The sequence below is a fragment of the Talaromyces rugulosus genome, chromosome I (assembly GCF_013368755.1).
Source record: "Talaromyces rugulosus chromosome I, complete sequence".
Lineage (NCBI taxonomy): Eukaryota > Fungi > Ascomycota > Eurotiomycetes > Eurotiales > Trichocomaceae > Talaromyces > Talaromyces rugulosus.
In genome coordinates, this window is record NC_049561.1 from 6,981,101 (window position 1) to 7,003,172 (window position 22,072).

General features: G+C 46.7%; 6 protein-coding genes across 6 annotated transcripts; 2 read left to right on the forward strand and 4 right to left on the reverse strand.

Moving 5' to 3' along the window:
* Positions 1-238: 238 nt before the first annotated feature.
* Positions 239-2,087, reverse strand: TRUGW13939_02385 (uncharacterized protein; the record flags this gene model as incomplete). Its single annotated transcript, XM_035485579.1, has 3 exons — positions 239-1,517; positions 1,580-1,796; positions 1,862-2,087. 3 exons carry the CDS (start codon positions 2,085-2,087, stop codon positions 239-241), a joined length of 1,722 nt encoding a protein of 573 aa, XP_035341472.1.
* A 3,806-nt stretch (positions 2,088-5,893) lies between these two features.
* Positions 5,894-10,599, reverse strand: TRUGW13939_02386 (uncharacterized protein; the record flags this gene model as incomplete). Its single annotated transcript, XM_035485580.1, has 5 exons — positions 5,894-6,368; positions 6,447-6,910; positions 6,975-9,449; positions 9,504-10,038; positions 10,094-10,599. 5 exons carry the CDS (start codon positions 10,597-10,599, stop codon positions 5,894-5,896), a joined length of 4,455 nt encoding a protein of 1,484 aa, XP_035341473.1.
* A 2,423-nt stretch (positions 10,600-13,022) lies between these two features.
* TRUGW13939_02387 (uncharacterized protein) lies at positions 13,023-13,553 on the forward strand (the record flags this gene model as incomplete). The annotated part of the gene is made up of 1 exon (XM_035485581.1): positions 13,023-13,553. One exon carries the CDS (start codon positions 13,023-13,025, stop codon positions 13,551-13,553), a length of 531 nt encoding a protein of 176 aa, XP_035341474.1.
* A 409-nt stretch (positions 13,554-13,962) lies between these two features.
* TRUGW13939_02388 (uncharacterized protein) lies at positions 13,963-15,570 on the reverse strand (the record flags this gene model as incomplete). Its single annotated transcript, XM_035485582.1, has 1 exon — positions 13,963-15,570. The coding sequence occupies one exon, from the start codon at positions 15,568-15,570 to the stop codon at positions 13,963-13,965; it is 1,608 nt and encodes a 535-aa protein (XP_035341475.1).
* A 963-nt stretch (positions 15,571-16,533) lies between these two features.
* Positions 16,534-17,310, forward strand: TRUGW13939_02389 (uncharacterized protein; the record flags this gene model as incomplete). The annotated part of the gene is made up of 1 exon (XM_035485583.1): positions 16,534-17,310. One exon carries the CDS (start codon positions 16,534-16,536, stop codon positions 17,308-17,310), a length of 777 nt encoding a protein of 258 aa, XP_035341476.1.
* Positions 17,311-18,516: 1,206 nt separating this feature from the next.
* Positions 18,517-20,881, reverse strand: TRUGW13939_02390 (uncharacterized protein; the record flags this gene model as incomplete). The annotated part of the gene is made up of 4 exons (XM_035485584.1): positions 18,517-19,203; positions 19,255-19,684; positions 19,737-20,116; positions 20,174-20,881. 4 exons carry the CDS (start codon positions 20,879-20,881, stop codon positions 18,517-18,519), a joined length of 2,205 nt encoding a protein of 734 aa, XP_035341477.1.
* Between the last annotated feature and the right edge of the window lie 1,191 nt (positions 20,882-22,072).

Sequence of the window (22,072 nt, forward strand, 5' to 3'; positions counted from 1 at the left end):
CATTAATCCTAATATTCCAAGTTATGAGAACAAAATGATCTGGTCAATATTATACGTGACTATTCTTAACCAGCGATTCCAGCACTGACATAATAGCAATTCCATCGAACATTAATTCAAATACTCCGAGTCCTTGCGGACGGCCTTGATGTATTACAAAATAAATCTCTGTATAGCAGAGGTGAATAACAGTAAAATAACCACCCCAACTCCAACTAGTAAAAGGAAAACAATATTATTACTTCATTATATCCAGGCCTAAGGAATCCATGTTAAAATCAGACCAGAGTGAAACGGTTGGGTTCTCTTTAGCAAGAGCGTTGACATTCTTTAAATATTGAAGCGCATCAAGAATCTCCTGTAGCTGTATGCCAATGCTAGGGTCACTTTCCCGGTCGCGTGAATTTAAAAATTCGGCACAGATGCATAGTGGTATGGGAGTGAAAGGGTGGACCTGAGCTTTGTCAGAATGGTGACCAGCACGGAAAGAATAACATGTATCTATTACCTTGAAGTAGCTCAGATGAGTGAGGGCCTTTGCCAATTCGACAATCTCTTTCGCCGCTAGCCGGGCTCTTTGCTCATATTCGAGAAGGAGGCCGGCGTACTCTTCGCGATCCCAGGCAATAGACTCAATAATCTTCTGCATGCATAAGATGGTAGCCTGAGCGATCATCTTGGTAAACAGCAGCATTGGATCCATATGTTCAAGCTGAAAGGGATAAGTCAATGAGAGTATTGAGATCCTTGTCGAGAGTGCAGTGTCGATCCATTCATGCCGACTCCAAAATTCTTGTGGGTTCGTTCCGTACATACCGTCGACCATGGACAGATGCTGATGGGACAGACTTCGACCACAAATTGTGGCTAGAATAATGCATTCTGAAAACGACGATTGAGGCGCCAGGTTAAAGTCACCGCCTGCGAGCGAGTCGGACAGAAACCCCATTACCATAGGCTGTCCACTCTGGAACTCAGCTTCGGGAATAGGTAGTCTTGTAAGGATTTGTTCGGTCAGGGTGATAGGCCATCCCTTGCGGATGTTGGCGAATCGATCAAGTGTATATGCCATCCAAAAGGTCCGGCGCTTCTCTTCAACTTCGACCCACTCGGGCTCCATGATCTGGCTTGCAATTTCCGACGGACTATCGAGCTCATATAATCTCATGAGCTGGACCAGTCGTATAACCCGTCCGGCACTCATCCAGCCTTTGCGGTAGGTTGTTCTTGTGAATTGGTAGATGGCGAGTAGTAGCCATGCTTGAGCTTCCTCAATGTCGAACAAATCCACTTCGTTATCTCGTGACTCGAGCGCCTCGAGCCGTTTTCTCGTTTCTGTATATAAGGAATCTCGAATGCTCTGGCAGTGGGTCGACAGCGACGCAGCCAGTGTCCACATGGCATGCTGCAGACAACCGCGCGAATCGGATTTTGTGGGCAATTTGGCCCATGCAAAGTATCGAGTTCGTTGAATAATCGGGACAAGTGGGTGGACTCTTTCAAAGTAAAGTTGATCTCTGTCTCGGTCAGTGTCTTGTTCTACAAAAGCAGAAAGCACAGTAAATTACACAAAACATACAGGTCGGCCCTCACTAGCTCTGGGATACCGTGGTTTTGATATTCGATTGGAGAAGGCAAAGAGCCGCGTCGCATATCAATCATCTTTTGCTGGTCCTGTCCGTTCTCTCCGTCTGAGCTACCTGCCCGCTGGATTTCTTCAACAGGCGATAGCGACCCATCACTGACTGGCAGAGAAATCCCTCCTTGTTGTTCCATAATACATCGTTCAAGGGTAGCTACGTCTTGTCAGTAAGTCTTGTCATATTTCCTGCATCATCTGCATATCACCTACCTATTCTACCTTTCAAAGCTTTGAGGTGTCCCTTTTTAGGGCCTCTCGCCGGACGCACTGTGGTTGTCGTGCATACTACGCCCGACTCGATACAATTACCACACTGGGGCTGTCTATCGCAGCGCAGCTTTCGTCTCCGGCATTCCTCACATGCTGAGCCGGGTCGTTGGCGTGAAGCGGTGTTCGTACTCGTCGATTTGGCGGCACCGGTATTTGCTTGCTTTTCTTCAGACATTTGCAAGGGCAAGACCAAGTCAATAATAGAGCGTGTTTCAATCATTCCACCTCGATATAGAATGCACTGAACTGAACTCGGCTGGAAGTAAACGATAAGATAGAAAAGCTAGATTTCGCGAAATAAAAGGAAAGAAGAACATGGAGCTTGATGAATGTATCGATGTCTTTTTTGGTACCGAGTATTTATTAGTTGATATGAAACCAGGAGCCTATTATTTCTATAGGATCCAAGTCTACTTTCCTAAACGGAATTGGCAATTACGTCCAAGCTTTTTTTCTGCTCAGCTCAATACTCACGCGCCATCGTAGAATGGAGAAAGTGCTCCACTTCTGGAGATCGTGAGCAATAGCCATCGGAATCTTTATTATTGACTCTGAAAAGTCTCGGCCTACTGCGGGTACGGCGTAGTACAGTGGAGTACGGTGGAGGTGGAGTACGGCGAAGATCGCATGTTATTGACATGTTTTCTTTCTTTTTTTTCCTTCTAATTTCGCCTTCGTTTCTTTTGAGTATATCGCGTCTAAAATGTTGGGTCTCCGATAATAGTCTATTTCTTTACATTGAACTCGGTGGGGGAAATCGCGTTGATTCGACCCAATACCGGCGATTTTCTTTTATTTTTTGAAGATAGAAAAAAGAGTCAGCACATTAACGCGATGATGGAAAATGGAAATTGTCACCAATGAAATCGCTAAGAAACTTACCAGACAGGCGTAAGAATTTGACCAAAGTCATCATGGAGTTGTCTAGGTGTACTGAGACAAGGACCAAGAAAGCCAGCTGCATGCTGGACAGGTCCAATGTCCATGCCTATACCAGCCTAGTACTCACCATTATGCTCCGATGCATGTGATTTTATGTGTATATAGTATGATTGACTGGCTTTCATCTGTAGTTGGGAGAGCCAGCTTTCCAAACTAGCCACACACACCCCCACCTGCAGTAGCTATGTGGTTACACGACCGCCAACCATGCAATGAGTATCACTAACGCATCCAGCTCGTGGGCCAATGCGATCTCGACCGATCATTCCAATGAAAGGATAGGCGGGGAGGATAAAGAGAGGCAGAAAGTATGGAGGAAAATGACAAGGATTTCAAGTACCCAAGACAAGCCACTTTGTTTCTGTATGCGTCGTCTTGCAGCAGATAATGCAGGAGATGTTCATACGTCAGGACATCCCAATCGATGGGATGACGAACTAGGATAAAGATGAGTCAGTGCTCGTAGGCCACCCCTCCCGGCTATTAGTAGCCTGCTCCGAACATTGTCCAGATCATATCGGACGTAAAAATGGTGCCTTAAGACCGAGTGGCTGGTTCCTGACGCGAGCCAGCCACGCCACATTTTAAGCCACTCAGTATTCATTCTACAGATTCTCGAAAAGGCCTCATTTTTGACTCTGATAGACGACCGAAGTTATATCAGAGCAAGTGACCTCACTTCCAAGGAACACAGAAGACAACTACTAGGGCAAGAGGACTACTTCTGCGTCAGCCTCCTGATCTACCAGTGTCTATTATTCATTTATTGAGAGATCTACAGCTAACCTCAGTGTCGTCCTCCCCACTTTGCATTCCACCTGCATTAGCTATAGTATGAACCTTCGTAGCCTGTGCCTTGTCTGTTCTGGCCCTTTGACTAACACACGTTATTCCAAGCGCGCTAGATGCATTGACATTATCACCATACAGGTAAGCAATAAAATGACAGATAAGTAGCGCCCGAGGCTCTTTACCAACGCATACGGCGGATCTACCATGCACCTTGTTTTTTCAAGCAACGTGAATACCCCGTATAGAGATACGATATAATTGGCCTGAGAATCGCGCGGGCGGCATATTTCGTTATGCCCGGTGCTCCACGTTGAATGTCCTTGTGAAGATGTTTTTTTTTTCTTTTCTTTTCTTTCTTTTTTCATTCTTTTGGGAAATATTTGAGCACTTCCATTGGCGAGGGAACAAAAATCCCTGGGTCTATCCGGTGCGCCGGCATAGGGTGGAGGGGTGACTTGACTGAATGGTGGCACGTACAGGAACTCGTGTAACTCAGACAGAGTCATATCCACCAAAGCAGCCGAGAATACAATATGTATGCCCGCCGTGTCCTGACAGTGCTGGCACCCCCGGAGACCGGCTGCATGCAACAAGGACCACAGCGCCAGTCAGATGATCATCCGAGCCCTGGAGCGGAGCCTGCTGTGTATCCTCAGCCAGCCAACCCGTTCTGAATAAAACGTGGATCGTCAGGGTTGGTAATGGAAATGTGTAATAATAACGGAGGTTAGAATAGATAAAACAACAATATAAGAAGCAAAGAGGAAATCGGGGATAGCAATCTGGTGGCGACCGAGTCACTTACACTATTGACCCCGAATACGGGGCGATCAATCCGCTGGCTCCGAAATATTGAATGGCCACAAAAAAAAACCCCCAAAAACAAGCCCCGCTTGGCTCTTACTCGTCACCCACATACATCAGACAGCCACTAAAAGTAACGGTAAAATAGAAAAAGAAAAGTGACGAAAAAATACAGTGACAAAACACCAGCGGTCGATTACTGTGCGACGCGGGAGCACCGTAGCGCTGGGTCTCTTGCATCGATCGGCAATCACAAAGCCCAAATGCAAATATCAGAATGCCGGGATATTGACAACAATCACCATGACCATGACTCTCATCTTTGTACCTAATCAAGCCACGCGGCTTTTCTCTTTCAATTCAATGGCTGGAGGTGCATCCTCCCTTATGCAAAGTAACTTGAACCTTCCCGTATCGAGTGAATTGGGGAAAACACTCGGGCATTGTGTGACAAATTACCAGTGCTATATGTATTAATAGCAGGTGACTACTAACCAAAGCTTACATGAATCTCCCCACCGGTTTGCCAAACCCATTCATCACTCTATCCACAAAGGCTGCAACTGTTGGCTGTTGGGTGTAGGGTTGCAGGCCCAGATGCCAGTATCAGCAATAATCTCTTCTGCAGGCAAGGAACTTCAATTCCGTCGACTGGTAGATATATCCTACTTACATCTGTGAATAGAATGTCTTTTTATCTAACCCAAGTTGATACAAAGTGTGCTACACCATTATTGGGCCACGCACATAGATAAACAATACATGACTAAAATCAGACTAAACTTTCTGTTGGCGCCTGTGTATACCATATATTTGTCATCTTGGTCTATGCCATTGGTCACGCCACCAGATCGTCGATCAGCCAAGCGCCATCCATGTCTCATCATTGTCGAGAAGTCGCGACTGAACCAGTGAGTGAAAATCTTATCTACTTCCATGTTGACTTTGTTCCTCTGCTTCTGTTAACAAAGTTATCTGCGATTTGTACTTTATTGACCGGCACGATGAACCTGTCGTTGTAATATACGCCATACAATGAGCCACAGGTCGCGCCTTGGTCACCAATCAACGACGCTGAATCACCACCAACTAGGAAGTCGTCATCAGTTGATAATCGCCCCGAGATCAGAGAGAGGAAGCCCCACTCACCATGGCATAAAGGAGGGTTCAAACAATGAAATTGTTGAGTCATGTACGAATCCACATGCAGATGTCAACTTACATGGCAGTATTCGAATGTAAGCACCATGTTTGCATGTAATGACTGGCAATACTGTACGTAATCTTAAGACAGGCCGTCACAGTTGGAAAATAGAATAGAGCAACGTTTGAAGTACAGCGCGTGCACTTTTTTAGAAATATTTGTACATGAAAAAGTCGCCATTAAAATATAAATATATAACATTGGAATTTACAATGGGTCGAAGATCAAGGAACCATTGGTTACTTTTCTTCCTTCTTGCTCTGCGTCTTGGTTATGGTTATCGCATCCTGGTCAGGAACCTCCTTAACTCTCTCTCCCTTTGGCACTCGGGCCAGCCAGTACAAGAAAACAGCAGCGAGAATGTTGAAGGCGCAAAACGCGAACAGAATGCCAACATCGCGCCACCGATCCTTGAAATAGATGCTCATACCTGCTAAAAAGTCATCGGTATACGCCAGCGGACAGAATTCACAGTTGGTTGTCGCGTTCTCATTGAGAAGCTTCCCGCCTGCGTAGGACATGTAGTTCTGCATAAATGCTTCGCATGTTTGACCAGGGTTTGGGGGGCTGAATTTGAGGATTTCGTTGGAAGCGCAGTGGATCTCTGCACCGGACAGACCGACTGAAAGCACAGAGCCCACAAGATAGGTAAATGGTGACACCCGGTACATGAATATCCAAAAGCCAGGGAGTGCAGTTGGGCCAACGAGAACACTTGCAACCAGTTAGCAATTTGCAAAAAGATAAACTGCGAAAAAAAAAAAAAAAAAAAAAAAAAAAGAAGGAACATACCCGCAAAACACAAGACACAGTGAAAACAGCAGCTGCGAGATCTGTCCAGCTGCGGCAGGATCCTCCATGCCTGCAATAATCATGATTGTGAATGTCGAAGTATAGAGCATGAAAAGAAGCAGCAACAGGAACATCGTTCCACCTCTAGCAATCACGCTGTGTGTCGGTTCGGCGTTGTTGAAAAGCCCTATCGGGTAGTACCAGGCAAAGTAGGCAGGAACAGCCATCAATGCATTCCACGGAATCTCCACGCAAATAGATGCTAGGATAAATGCTTTCCATGAGTATGCTTTGCTGGGTCGTTCGCGAACCTCGTACAAGGATCGCTGCATCGCAAAATAGGGCATCATTTGCGTCGACAAGTTGGGGAAGATTGTAAGAAACATGAAGATCGCAAATGTTTGGTTTTCGAGGCCTTGGATCGAAGTGCCAACTCGCCAGAAAGAAAACCCAATAAACAAAGTCTTTTCATAATTAGTATAGGCAACAAAAAAATACAGTCAAGCAAACCAGGGGGGAAATACTAACCGGGACAATACACAAGCAGAATTTAGCGTAGATATACGAAGGGGTGCGCCAGAACTGCTGAAAGTTTCGATGCAAAATGACAAAGAACTGGTACCACATAGGCATAGCGAACTCAGTCCAGCCGGCACTGCCTTCTGGTCGAGGCTGGGTCGACAGTTGTGTTTTCATACCAGCGAGTTCTTCCCGCACGGCGATACGCTCAGAGCTGTCTTTCCATACTTCTGCCCAATCCTGGTCAGCCTTGGAGCCTGGAGCGGCGCCGATGACCTCAAGCATCCATTCTGCTGGGTTGGCGGATTTGGGGCATTTTGATGAACCATGCCTCTCGAAATAAGATATCAGCTCGCCCATATTGTCTCCCAATTCACCGAAATAGACTGTTCGTCCACCCTTGGCCAAGAACAAAAGACGGTCGAACTCCTGCATGAGCACAGCAGACGGTTGGTGAATGGTACACAGAATGGCCTGTCCGTGGTTGGCAAGCTTGCGCATCAACTGACAGATACTCCAAGCAGTCTGACTATCAAGACCAGATGTCGGCTCATCAAAGAACAACAGCAAATCAGGCTTGGCGGCGATTTCAACTCCAATAGTCAATCGCTTGCGTTGTTCCACATTGAGACCCTCACCTAGAACACCCACGACGGCTTCGGCATATTCCTCCATACCAAGCATCTTGATAACCTCTTCGACGTACGCGTATTTTTCTGCGGTAGAAACCGCCTTTGGTTGGCGGAGAAGGGCACTGAACCGGAGAGCTTCTCGGACGGTCGATGTCTCGAGGTGAAGATCTTGTTGTTGTACATATCCAGTCTTGCGTTGAAACGAAGAATCGCGCTGGCGGCCATCAACAAGCATTTGACCGGTAACAACACCAACAGTGACGCGATTCGCCAGCACATCCAGAAGACTGGTCTTACCGGCACCTGTAACACCCATCAATGCAGTCAGAGTCCCAGGTTTGACCCATCCATCCACATGGTCCAAAATCCGACGTGGTTCGCCCTTGATTTTAATATCAAAGCATACATCTTGCCAATGAAAAATCGAGGTTTGTTTGAGAATAGCGGCGGTTGAGTCGTGTCCGTCCTGTTCGACAACAGCTTGGGTGGTCTCCTCTGAAGCTTCGGGGTCTTGGTCATTCTTTTTCCCCTTGACAAAAGCCGGAATCTTTCCACGCGGAAACACCAACACTTCGCCCTTGGAGGGTCTCGCAGTGATGACTTCTGTAGCCCAGACGGCAAGCGCTAGAAAAAAGAAGAAGAATCCAATTAAGATGCCAAAATTGCGCCAGAGATGGGTGTGGGAGTATTGATATGTCGATGCCAGGTAAGCATCTCCAGAAACGGTAGGGTTCCCAGGAACGGCACCATTAGCACTACAAATCACGGACTGTGGTGGCAGATTTGAATATTCCGAGGCACCGGTAGGGACAAATTGAGAACAAGGCCACTCGCGCCCACTGAATTCGTTAAGCATCAGACTCTCGAATGCGTAGGCGATAGGGTTAATGTAGTTAATCCAGCGGAACCACGGGTGCATGTCTCGAATGGGAATCGTAAACCCAGTGTAGATCATCAGAGCAAGCATGAAGATACCGGCGGGTACCATTGCCTGTGCCTGGGTACGTGACATGGAGCCAATGAATCTGAACAGATTTGACATGACCAGGGTAGTTGTGAAGGAAAACAGCAAGAATGTGAAGAACGCGCCTGGTGTAGGACGGAGGCCGGCCATCCAGTACAGAATCAAGTTAAAGACAATGGCTGTTATAATCTTTGCAGGTAAGTCAACCAACATCGAACTCAAGCCTTCGGCAGATGGATGATACAAGGCGTATTTCTTGTGCTTTTCGACAACTGGACGTTGTGTCCAAAGTGTCTGGATCTCCAGGACGCTTGCGAACGCATTCATAAGAATGGCGAAGAACATCAAGGACGAGCGCTGGTAGAAGCTGGATGTGTTTACTTTCAGCTGATAGAACATGCTGGAAATAATGAGTGACATGAGGATGTTTCCGATAACTCCGGCCAAAGTATTGCTCATGTCACCCTGCATACGTTTGATTCCCCGCCAAAAGCAAAGCTTGATCTGCATGCCATAGCTTAGGGTATATGGAGATGAGGCGCGAGCTCCCTTGGCCTTTTCCAATTGCCGTGAATCAGTGAATTCTTTGTATTTTTTGCCTCCCAAGGGATGTTCGGCTACAAATGTTTCGATTTGCTCCATAAGGACCCTTCGGTCCGAACTCTCTTTCCAGCGAGCTGCGAACTCGTCGGGGGTATTAGGGACCCGTCCTTCGAACCCTTCACGAACTTCGCGTTCGGCCGGGCTAGTCAGGGAGGTAAGGAAGTCAGCTGTGGTCTGTCGTGGGGGGCAGTAGAAGCCCATCTCGACAAAAAAGCGCTTAGCATCGTCTGCTCGGCCAAAGTAAATTTGGCGCCCCTCGTACAAGACGATAGCTTTGTCAAAGATCTACCATTGTCAGTTTTCTTGCAGATTGTCAAGGATTCACGGGGAGGCTCCTACATCATAGATAGCCTGTCCAGCTTGATAAATGGCCACGACTGCCGTCGAGCCGGTATATTTAGTCGAAGTCCTCATAGTGCGAACAAACTCGAGAGCAGTAGCACTGTCGAGACCACGAGTACTGTTGTCCCAGCACTGCAAAGGGCTACCGCAAAGCGTTGTTTCGGCAATACTGGTACGCTTGCGTTCGCCACCAGACACGCCGCGGATGAACTCATTTCCAACCTGGGTATTCTTGGTGTGCGAGAGACCCAATATAGCCATGACCACATCACGCATATGGGCGGCGTACTGGTCTCGACTGACACCCGGGAGCCGGTTTTCGGGGGCACGAGCTCGCGCGGCAAAGAGCAAGGTATCCCCGGCGGTCATCTGAGGGAAATGAATTTCTTGCTCGGCTTGGTATATAACCTCGCCACGGAACCGGGAGTGCATTTCTTCATACGAAACACCTTCATACTGGATATCTGTTCCATCATCGAGCCAGAGACCGTGAGTCTCTCCACACAAGGTGCGCAGAAATGTTGAACAGCCACTATAAATCCGGTCAGTATTGTCGGCCGGCATTCAATTCCAGGAAAACTACCCACCTTCCAGGTCGTCCGAGCACAACCAGCATCTCGCCGCTTTTCACCAAACCCTCAAAGTCCCGTAGAATATCAATGCGCATATTCTTCCGCAGTCCCAGCAAGCCCCTCACATAACCGAATGCTTTTAGCCAGGTGTTGAAGACATCCGCCTGGTAATCAGCGGCAGTTCCGTAGCCATATGCGTTCAAATTCCGGAAAGTAACGCCGGCGGTACGGCGGGGATATCTCTCGGGGTCACGCGAGGTGATATGCAGCATGTTCTTGACCCATTTTGTCTGGTTGAATTGGCCAGATGACGGATCCAACTCAGGATCGGCAGAGGCATCGAGGAACGGATTGACCGGCTCGCCATCGTTCGCGGTGTTCTGGCGCGAGGTTTCAGATATCTGGCGCGCCAAGTCGGTGATTTCCTTTCGTTCCTTTGGCTTCATTTCCTCCACAGAGCCACCTTCGGTCGACTCGCCGGACTCCACCTCATCATGCTTTTTCTCTTGGGCGTGGTCCATGGCATATACCGTTGCTCACAGTAACGCGGAGCTATTCTCGAAATTGCACGGATCAACAAACCCACAGGATCCCCAGAAAACGTGGCAAAGGCAACGATTTTCCGTTCAGATCGGTATGTGACAGAGTCTATTTCAACGCTGAAACGGGGATGCCATGCGGGATGAGTTGCGAGATGAACAGGGAGAGAAGAGAGCAGAAGAAGAAAAAATGTACATTATTTTCCCTTATAATAATAATAAAGATCTCCTAGCTTCATCACGATTTGGCTCAGTAGTTACCAGGCCCACTGAGGGGGGCGAAAAGCAAGCACCGCAGCCATGTCTCGACTCTCCATGACCCAGCAGCCTCGCTAGCGTACTCCGTAGTAAGCGACGTTATGTATCAGCCCTTAGCTTTGCCGAGGCGCCAAGCGAGCATAAGGCTTGAGTGGATGTTCATAACGGGCATAATAACGGGCAAGCTGGACCAGTCATGGCAGGGAGACGAAGCGACGATGGGTTAAACGAGGAAAACGAGACGCGAGGAGGCTTGACCCGTATAGGAAGCCGGACGAGCCAATTGCTATACGGTGTTTACGGCGACCGACTCGTAGCGCTTGCTTGGCGATTGGCCAGAGTATGATTGCAATTACCGAATCGGGCTAGTCTATATATTCAAATTGCATACAAGAAGTACATAAACCTGTATAAACATTACTCAGTATGTTAATACTGGTCTGGCCTTTCCCGATTCCATATGTATTTTATATTGACATTTCCCACGAGTGTCAAACATGTAAGATACTTCTAGATAGCATCCGGGTTGTACTTCCCAAAATGGCAATTCCTAGGGCTATACTCAGCCAATCACCGCCACTTCTATACGCTCTCGGTACGACACATATTCGGCCATGGAATCCGCGGGTTCCGAATCTTCCATGTGTAAATTATACATGTCGTGCATACATTATTAATATATTTAGAATTAAAAGTTGAACTACGTATTCTGACAGTCAGAGTACCTAGTGTCGACATATCGGCCTCAGGCCAACCAGCGGTCACGCGGAAGCAAACAAAGAAAACAGTTTTTTATTAGCGAACCACACGCAAATCCTGTACTTATCCTTACATATAGCTAATTCAGATATTTACCATCAAGCAAAGCCATCTCATGCGTTCTAGAGAGCCTCAAGATATAAGCTGCTTCGTCCAGTTCGACACCTAGTTCAACTTTAAAATAAGATTGGCGTACTTATCGTACTCTCTAGCTCTAAATTAATATATTAAAATCTTTAACTGATATTTTTTTCTCCGTATTCAATTCCTAGGCCGGAAAGGCCTGGGCTTCTCGGTACAATCCCATTTATATGGTGGATTGTATGAGAAGATGATGGGGATCTAAACTAAAGGCCTTGCGGTAGGAAATATAGGCAGGCTGGTAGGCCTGGGTAGCAAAAGCCGGTAGAATCTACAAGTACCCATGGTTCCCTAACAATAAGAAAAGATATAGAAAAGAGCTTGGTAGTATTTAGATCATATTCAGAATTGAAATTACATAATAAATAGCTTTATCACTAGGAAATTATATAGGAAAAAGCTTGGCGGAGTTGCAATTAAGTTCGCAGGGTGGCTTGGAAATGGTTGTTTCAATGAGATAAAGAGGAATAACAGCTTGGTTGTTAATAAATTGTATGGTACAATACTTAAGAGTGTTCAAATTGTGTTCAGAATCGATAGAAAAATCAGATTAGAATAAAAGATAGTTTGCTCGCTAAGTAATTGTATAGAAAATGGTTGCGATCAAGTTTGTAGAGCAGCTCGAAAATAGTTGTTTAATAAAATGGAAAGGAATAATAGCTTAATAATTACTAATAAATGGTATAGTAAAATGCTCTCTCAGGGTGTTCAGGATTAGTTCAATATTGAGTGAGGAATCAAGACTAGCTTATTCCTGAAAGATTGCATAGAAAAGAGTTTAAAGGTATTTATAAGAATTTATAAGGAAATATAAGTTCGGGCTTATACCCAGGTCAGGTTAAAGAGGGGTGGGCGTATAATGTTTTTTCAGAAATAGCCTTTTTTAAGAAGTTTTTGAATTGCAGCAGTACAAAATCACCCAACAGTCGATCATTTTTATCTGTATTGCTGCTATTGGTTGATGTAGTCGACTGTATGACAACGTCGCAGTACGTAATTGCGGAAAAAAAGTGCAAGGTCACCAACAGTCGATCACTTTTATTTCCATTGTTGCTATTGGTTGACTGTCCATCAATGTCTCAGTGCGTAAATGCAAGAAAGGAAAGTGCCTTCGAAAATAGTAACAGGGACTTCACATTAAGACCAATTATACTGCAAACTGAGCATATAAATCAACACATCCCTTTCATATTATTTTACTCTGTTGACATCTGGACATTACAATCAATAATATCAATTGATCCACGATGCATTCCCCAACCGCCTCCCTTATCACCCTCGCCGCTCTCACCACTGCTGTTGCCGGCAAAAGTATCGGACTACGCGCTGAAGGCACCAATTCCACTGTCGGCCAGTATTTACTCCGGACAGGAGGGAACGCAGGCACCATATATATAAACCTCTTGCCCAACTCAACCAACAACCCCAACAAGGTCGAAATCGACAACAGCACCAATCTATGGATCAACGGAGACGGTGGCCGCTATGCGCTTAACCTTGACATGGGGTCAATACCACAATATGGACCCTCGAATTTGTCTAGTTACTCTTACTCGTACGATGGTGGTGGTGAACCTATCCCGGACCCGACGCCTGGGTTTTCTTGGGGTAGTATTGGTACACTAAACGCTTCGCACAAGTCTTTTCATGGATGGGTTTCGTGTAATGACGCTGGAGATGATGATCTGCAGGGGAATTCTTTTATGTGGGCTACGGCGCCAATTCAGAATCTGCCATCTCCGTGTAAGCAGATTGATTTGGTTAAATTCGAGTTTTGAAGGATTTTTGCGATCGAGGGTTCATTAAATTGTACATATCTTATCAACAATGCCAGTATTCTACTATTGACCACTATTCTATTCCTAAACGGGATCCGGTAATTTATTTTCACAAAAAGTATGATGTCCACTGAAGCTTACATTATCGGAAGATTCGGCTTTACTTCAGAATTGCCCTGTGCTCGAGACCTTTAACACTTTCAAGGTTTTAGATAATATTGAATTGATACTATCAACTTCCTAGAGGGAGAGGGGGACAGGAACTCTCGTATTGCATAGACCTTGTCAGCTTTATGTGCTGCAGAGATCACAGTGCTATCGATAGTATCATGAGAATGTGTAGTGGAGTGGTTGTGTCAAGATCATAATTGCTTCTATAGACGTCAGACCATCGCTACTTTGGAGTTTATTACTGTTTGAGAAACTGCAGCCCTCTGGCCAGCCAACAGCCAATAGTCACACCGGCCACCTTTCCATCGTCATTCCGACGAACGATGATCGTCCAGTCACCCGGAGGCGTCGAATCCATTGCCCTGGGGCATGCAAGAGCCCATAAATCCTCTCCGAGTGAACGCATCATATGTACAGGTCCCTGCCCCAGAAAGCCATCAAAAGTGCCATATAACATGTCGCCCGAGCCGCTGCAGTGAAAGTCGGAATCTATCTCAGCGCAGTGGTAATCACCTTCAAGCTCAGAAAAATTAGAAGCGGGCTTCACGCTGGCAACACGCTGGGCATGAAGAGTCCGGTTGTCATGAGGGACGTGGAGATGAAGGGTGGTTCCGTCCAGACTTGCTACCATACCATCCGACTGAGCCTTGTACGCTTCCACCACTCGCATTTTTTGAGGTTTACGATGGTACTTGACGAGGAGCTCCCCTACACCACCCTGGCCCACAGTGATCGCTAGTCCGGTGTCAGAGTCTAGATAGACTCCAGTCCAGTCTGGCCCTGGACTGACAACCTCATTTTTGGCTTCAGGCACGCCCATCACTCGCTTTAAGATATAGTCACTAACTGCCCCGGCATCACCGTGCTCTTGGTTAAGTAAGACTACAATGGATACCCGTGGCTCCGGTGCATACGACCGGGACAGCCGGTATCCACGGAGCGCACCTCCGTGCCTGACAGTCAGTACGCCTCCAACTAGTTGGCGGGCTAGGCCAAAACCGTAGTTGGCAGGGGTACCATCGTTATATTTCTGTTGCTCGGAATTGGTTCCATACCAGCTTTGTGAATCGTCGCGGCTGCGATCCACAAACTGCTCGTAGGCGATCATATCGGCTAGAGAAGCGACGATACCGGCATCGCCGGCCCATTCAATACGGTTGACACCAGGATAGAAACCTAAGGCCTCGTCTCCCTCGTAGCCAACGCAGGGAGGCGGGTGCTCCGCAGTATTTGCGCACAGTCTTGCCGTCTCCATCCCCGCAGGTGTGAAGATTCGCTGTACGAGCAGTTCTGCCAGCGGCTGTCCTGTGATCTGTTCGATACAGCGAGCAATGATAAAGAAATTTGTATTCGCGTACGAGTACTCGGTTCCCGGCTGGAAATGGAAAGATTTCATCCTGGCCAGCATCTTGGGGCCGTGATCAGCGACTGAGAAGTGGCCCTCAGGCTTCGCGCCCCAAAGGACGGTCAAGGCCCAGTAGTCGCGAATACCCGATTGATTGTTGCAGAGATGGCGCATCGTCAAGCCAGTATCTTGAAGCAAGTTGGGATCGAGCAGTTGACCGAGCTGGCCTGCTAGCTGCTCGGCAGGCTCATCGCCGCGCGCTCTCATGGCTGGTGTTGGATTGCGTTCCAGGTCCGTCAACAGCCCGCACAGCATCTGCTTCGTGATGGAACAGATCGGTAGTAGGGTGTCGGCGGTCATTGGAATTCGACGGTGCAAATCAGCATATCCCCAACACTGTTGGCCGGCCAGTTTGCCATCCCTTAAGACGGCGACAGCACCTCCTGGGCCCCGAAAACGAGACGGAACATCTGCGAGAATGTCGAGGATTGAAGCTGTCATTTTGCTTCTTGTTTTAAAAGTGTCTGTGTGTAATTATTTTACCGAGCGTTGGTGAAGAAGAAACACAGCATAACACACTCCAAAATGATTTATCACTGAAGATAGCCACGAGTAGGATTGAGCACTTTAATCATCGCGGCCCATTTTGTTTATCACACCCCGCTTCCTCGCAAAGTGATGTGATTGGCAGAGCAAGTCTCCATGGCAGATGGTCGGAAGAAGGCGTCTGTTAAATTATTGACCGAGTGGCAGAGACAAGTGTGAGAATACAAAGGCATTCTTGAAATCATGGACAATTTCATATCGCATAAAGTGAAGCATTTGTTCTACTTGTAAAACAAAACAAAAAATATATAACAAATACGGGTCTCCACAGGTTGGGGCCGGTTTCAGGCATGAGACCATCTAGGCACCGCCCTAGATATAATGCTATGGATATATAGCTAGTATTGGCAATTAGAACTATGAGAAAGAGTCTGGTGTATATGTTTGACTCCCAGGAACATCCATTTCATGGAGCTGGGTGGTTATGTCATTGTGGTCACGATATACCTAAAATTAATTGCTCTTATGATTCAGTATGTAGATGGACGGACTAAGAATGAATGATTCGCCGTAAACGATTCAGGATTATAGATGTTAAATATCTTGTATCTAATAATGATATACTAAATTTAGAACAATGAATACGTACTGTACGTATTGCGAAACCATTGATTGAAATTATTCGAGTTTGGGGGCCGAAACAGCACGGGCTTCAGCCCACATGAACAATACCGAGTCCCCGGCGGCACATAAGGCCTAAAGCAGAAGTGATTATCCCCAAAACGACACAAGTGACAATCCGACAATGTGGAGCGAACATATATAAAGAACCCCGATTGCCTGGGGCAAGTGCGTTTGATAACAACTACACTCAATTCAAAGACAAACGAAACCGATTCCAGTCTATATAATTTCACCATGGCCGCTGCTAATTTGGACGGCGCCTCGACAAACACCCTCCCCGGGGAGCCCTTTAAGCCCGTTCTTGGAGGTGACCACGACCATGTTACACTCTCGATGAACTTTGCCTGGCGCAAGTTTAAGTCCAGCATCTCTGATGAGCGCAACCCTGAGAAGCCTCTTTATATCATCTCCTACAAGATTTTCCCTAAGCTGCGCCTAATCTTCCGCAGAGCATCGGGGGATGATGGCTCCGATGGCTCCGCAGAAGATGATAACTCTGCAGATGAGAGTATCATCGGTACTGGGACCGTGAATAACGTGAGCATTGACTCCAGCTACACATGTCACGGCCGCAAGGATAAACTCGTGGCCCAGAAGCGTTTTCACACTTTATACACCCATCGCTCTGCGGCTCTGTCCGTTGATGGGAAGCCCCAAGTCGTGACTTGGTCTGGTGATTGCGGTCTGAAGCGGTGGGACTTTGTTTGTGTTGATGAGAACCAAACGCCCCTGGCCAAATTCACTGCAAATTTGTGGGGCGTGAAAAAACTCGGCAAGGTGGAGTTGATGGGTCCTCGAGCGGAGGACCCTGCATTCAGAGATGAGATGGTTATTACGGGCATCCTGGTCGGCTATACTATGATCTGGCGTGCCAATAATATCTTCCAATTGTTCGGATCCCTTTTCGGCAAGCCAGGCAAGGATAGGGAGTATCCAGTGCAAGAGGGTCCTGCCCCTAAAAACGACGACACTTTGACTGCCAAGGAAAGCTATCCACCTAAGCAAGCATAAGGGTGATGTATGTGGGTTGGTTCATTGGTTCAATTGTTATAATACTTTCCCTTGGTATCACTGCAATCAATCCAAGTCATTCGAGAACGCAGATCAGTCACCATACCAATAGCACGCGCGGCTAAGCTCTTGTTTCTTCCTTCGACGCACCGTGAATGCCAGGTACACGCTGGGAAGGGGCTCATTCCCGTCATTTGGAACATGAAGAAGTTGTATCTAAGACTAGCAAGAGACTTGACAGCTCGCCGGCCACGGAACTGGTGGGGAAAAGAACATTGCAACGTTTTGATATTAGGAGTCGGTTGGCTCTCAATTTCGAATTAAAACTGCATGACTTGAGGTGGGCGCGGGGTAAGGGGACTATATTGAAGTATGGAGTAGGGATTGGGGTATATCTGAACCTAAGCCCATCTATCAACGTGGCTGGCATTTTCGTCATGGACCAATATATATGCCACTTAACTAGAGTTGGGCTTTCCGCTAAGCATATTAAGAATTCATAGAGTTATTATATATTAAAATTAATAATATTTAATACTTTTAATAGATTATAATTATATAAAATTTAGAAGTAATTAATTAGATTGATAGAAGGTTAAGATATATTTTTTCTATACTTTAATTGAGAAATCCTTTAACCTGTTTTAGATACTGCCTGGAGAAACCCTGATGTGGAATAGTTAGGAGATGGGTGTTGAGCGATCTGCAGAACCTGTCTATTTTCCAGTTCCTTTCTCACGAGTGTCAAACATGTAGAGACAACATCCGGGTTGCATTTCCCAAAATGGCAATTATTAGGGGTATGTTCAAAGCCAATCACCTATACGCTCTCGGTACTCGGGGATGGAATCCGCGGGTTCCGAATCTTCCATGTGTCAATTGTGCATACATTATTATTAATATTCCGAGTCGGAGAATAACATTAGAAACCGCCGCGGCCCTAGTCTTCTAGTTAGCTTCCAAAAGCCTCTTCCATGGTGCGGGACTCCGGAATCCGAGCGAGACTTGTCATCTGTCAAGGTAACCCTTGAACTTGTACATGTAGGTTCTCATTTGGCTACATATAGCTTATCCAGTTTTACATATACACCATATTTGAAGAGTCTTGTAATTTACCATAAATTGTTTCATTGTATTCAATGTTCGCTTGGCTCATAAAGTCATCAACGCTAAACTCCTGTTCTATGCTGGTTTATCTATCCCATATCATCGCTGTCTTATGGAAATCCATTCCATTCCAAGCGCCCCCAATATCGATATCGCCGCGACAACTGCCGCGACGAGAAATGTACTATCAATTGCTGCGTTATAAGCGTGAAGAATCGTGTTCATGTGGTCACTGGCCACCACATTTCCCAGCTCCGTTGCTCCTGCATTAAGGATTGCATTTGCACTCAGCCCCGGGATGTTGGCGGCCTTTATGCCGCTAGAGAGCTTATTATCAAAGACACTCTGGGCGACTGCAAGAAACACTGCGCCGCCGAGCGTTTGCGCAAAAGTCATAATGGCAGTGCCCATTGGAACAGCGCTACCGTTACCGGTGCTGTTGTGGCTTTTGCTACTGCTACTGCTGTTTCTGCTGCCGCTTCCCCTGATGGCAGCTTGGATTGCAACCATGCTCTGCTGTATACCGCAGCCGACGCCAATTCCGAAGATAATTTGGTAGCCGATGTATTGAGCAGAGCTGGAATTTTTGTTTAGTGTACTTAGGAGGCCGCCGCCAACAGACATGAGGATTGATGCAAGAATCATAAAGGGTGTATAATAGCCGATGACCGTGACGAGGTATGCAATGATCACCGTCGTGAGCACCATACTGACGATGAGTGGATAGATCATGACGCCCGAGTCTTTGGCGGAAGCGTTCCTGATGGCTTGCAGCCACAGAGGCACCTATCCACGTTAGTGTCTTCTTTCTAGAATAATGGAACGAGATATACGTACATAGTACGTCGTAACGACAACCGCAGCCCCGAAACAAAACGTAAAAACAAAGCCAGCACTGACGTTTCGACTCCTGATCACTCGTGGCGGAATCGTGGCAAGCTCTTGCTTCCAGGTCTGGACAAAGACAAACCCAACCAGAGTAATTCCGCAGATGATAAATAAAACAATGACCTGGACTGAGCCCCAAGAGTACCTAGCGCCACCCCATTGGAGAGCGAGTAAAAGGCTGACGATAGCGGGGATCAGCAAAGCAGTTCCTTCGATATCGAGAAATCGTAAGCTGGTTCTGAAACTGATCTGTCGTGAAGAAGGGAGTTGAACTGGCTTATAGAACACTAGGAGCAAGATACAAGCAACCAAGCCAAAAGGGAGGTTGATGTAGAAACACCAGCGCCAGGAGACGTAGTCTGTAAAGGCACCGCCAATGCTTGTGCAAGTTAGTTTTTTTTTTCACTGGTAAGTGTAGGCGGGAAACATACATTGGCCCACTAAGGCATGCAACACCCGACACGGAAGCAAGCCCTGCCATGTATATTGGTCTCTGGTTGAACCGGACCAATTGCCTTATAATCAAAATAGAACCAGACAAAAGCCCAGCTGCACCTAGGCCAGCGATGGCCCGGCCAATTATTAAAGCCAAGGAACTTGGTGCAATGGCGCATATGAACGATCCAACCTGGAAGATGCAGAGGGCAGTCAGGTACACCCACTTGATGCTGTGCAAATGGTACAACTTTCCATATATAAGTTGTACCGAACAGTTTGCAAGCAAATAAGCTGCCCCGTACCACTCGATATCGTTGAGGGAATTAAACTGGTCTGTTATCCGGGGGATTGCAGTGGCTATCATCGTGTTGTCCTAGGTGTGTTGTCAGCAAATGGAATATTGGTTGTAGATTCGAGGGTGAGTAAATACCCAGCCAGTACAGAATGTGGTCAGAGCCAGTGCAAACATGATCAAATTGACTTTCCACGCGGGGGGGTGCTTGTATGGCACTTTCTCTTCCGTCTTCATGTCGACCGAGGGAAGCTTTGGGGTTCTCGAATATGATGTTATCTCGAAGCTTTCTTCGCTGGACATGCTGTCGTGGTAGCAATGCCTGGGTTGCGAGGGCAACGCTTGAGTTGTGTCTGCTTGTACTTTTGGCTCTATTCGCTGCTGTGGCTGCGGCTGCGGCTGCGGCTGTTGTTGATGCTGTTGTTGTTTTGGTTGTTCTTGTTCTTGTGACATCCTCTCATCCACGCTATAAATTTCCCCTTCTATTTGCAACTGCGGAATATCCTGTCTGATCTCATCGTATATCTCAGGATGTGAATACGAGTTGACGAAATCCGAACTCGTGAGTGATTTGAAATTGGCCTGCATTCCCTCAATCGGCGAGTAACACTGGGTTGATCCGCCCCATTGAACCTGGGGCGCCGAAGGCCTCCTCGTGGTACTCGTGGTCGGCCATCTCCTCAGTCGAGGGCCGAATCTATCAACAGGCGATTCGGCCGTAATCTGATAGTCCGGCTCCTCTGGGATCCTCAGGCGGTTTCCTCGTTTTGAATTGGATTTTGATAGTACGTGGGCCCCCGGCGACGATTCGTCCCAGAGCAATACCGAGTCGGGCCTGCTGATCATTGTTTTTCTCGTTGTTGGCCTGCACAACGTTCTATTCCGTAACGCGTATCATAAAAAGTCGATGCAAGGAAAGAAGAATTTAGCGGAACAGTAGCCTTATATTCAACATGTGGCCGGCCCACATGTTGACAGAGTAGGGTCCATGTTGTGGCCCCGTATGTTCGTCCATCATACACACAGTATGCGACAGTAGTAGTAATTCGGTCACTACTGATCATTTGTCCCCATTAAGCTTCTGACGATCACTTGTCCGTGTCACTCCGTGAAGAACGTTCCAAAAAAAGACCAGCAAGTATTACATGTGGTTGGATCGCTCCATGGCGTCCCCGACGGATGCAGGGGCCAAAAGCTTCACACTGTTCTTCTTTTGGGACGAGTCCGAGCTGGCTGGTTGGTGGCTGAGTGTCATATCTGTGTCTAATTTCGGACTTCTGCTGGTCATCATTTGCCGGAAATGGCTTCGGATATATTACATCTATTGATGGCTTGGATATTCTAACATATTCTCTACAAACTTGTAAAGCCTCCCTTCCGCAAGCTTGATCATCAAGTATGTACTGCGTGTGCGAGTTTCTAGTTTTAGCAGTCTAGCCATACTAATTCACGGGAAGTAAAAATAGCTCCGGGGCCAAAATGGGATATTTGATAGATCATAGAAGTACGTACATCAATAATAATTATTAACCACCACCTATCAGCCCATTGATCAGCTGACTCGGCGATCGCTACGGATGTGGGAAAGAAGAGAGAAAATAAAGAAGAAAAAACACGTGCAAAAATCAGCGTCGCAATACTGTATTATCTCTATAGCGGAGAATTGCTTGGAGTAATACTACTAGTAGCGGTATCGCTCGGCGCCGGAGTTGTTGGGATCATCAGTCAGACGGCACATAGTACGAAAGTATTAGAATAAATAATATTAGGGTTCGCAATTTAGTATTAGGTTATACAAAGAATCGTGGGTATTGTTTTTCTAACGTTGCAATTTTGAAAGAAATTTTTTTTATAGAATCGTACGTAAATGGTACATATACATATATTGATGCACAACCTGCCTCGCAAATCTATACTTCCCCAGACAAATTCCGCAACCAGTTCCGAAGCGGAGCATGCCTTCACATACCGAGTACGTATTGGTAGTCCGTACTGCTCATTTAATATTAATTATTATTATTGCAAAGACAGTGCACG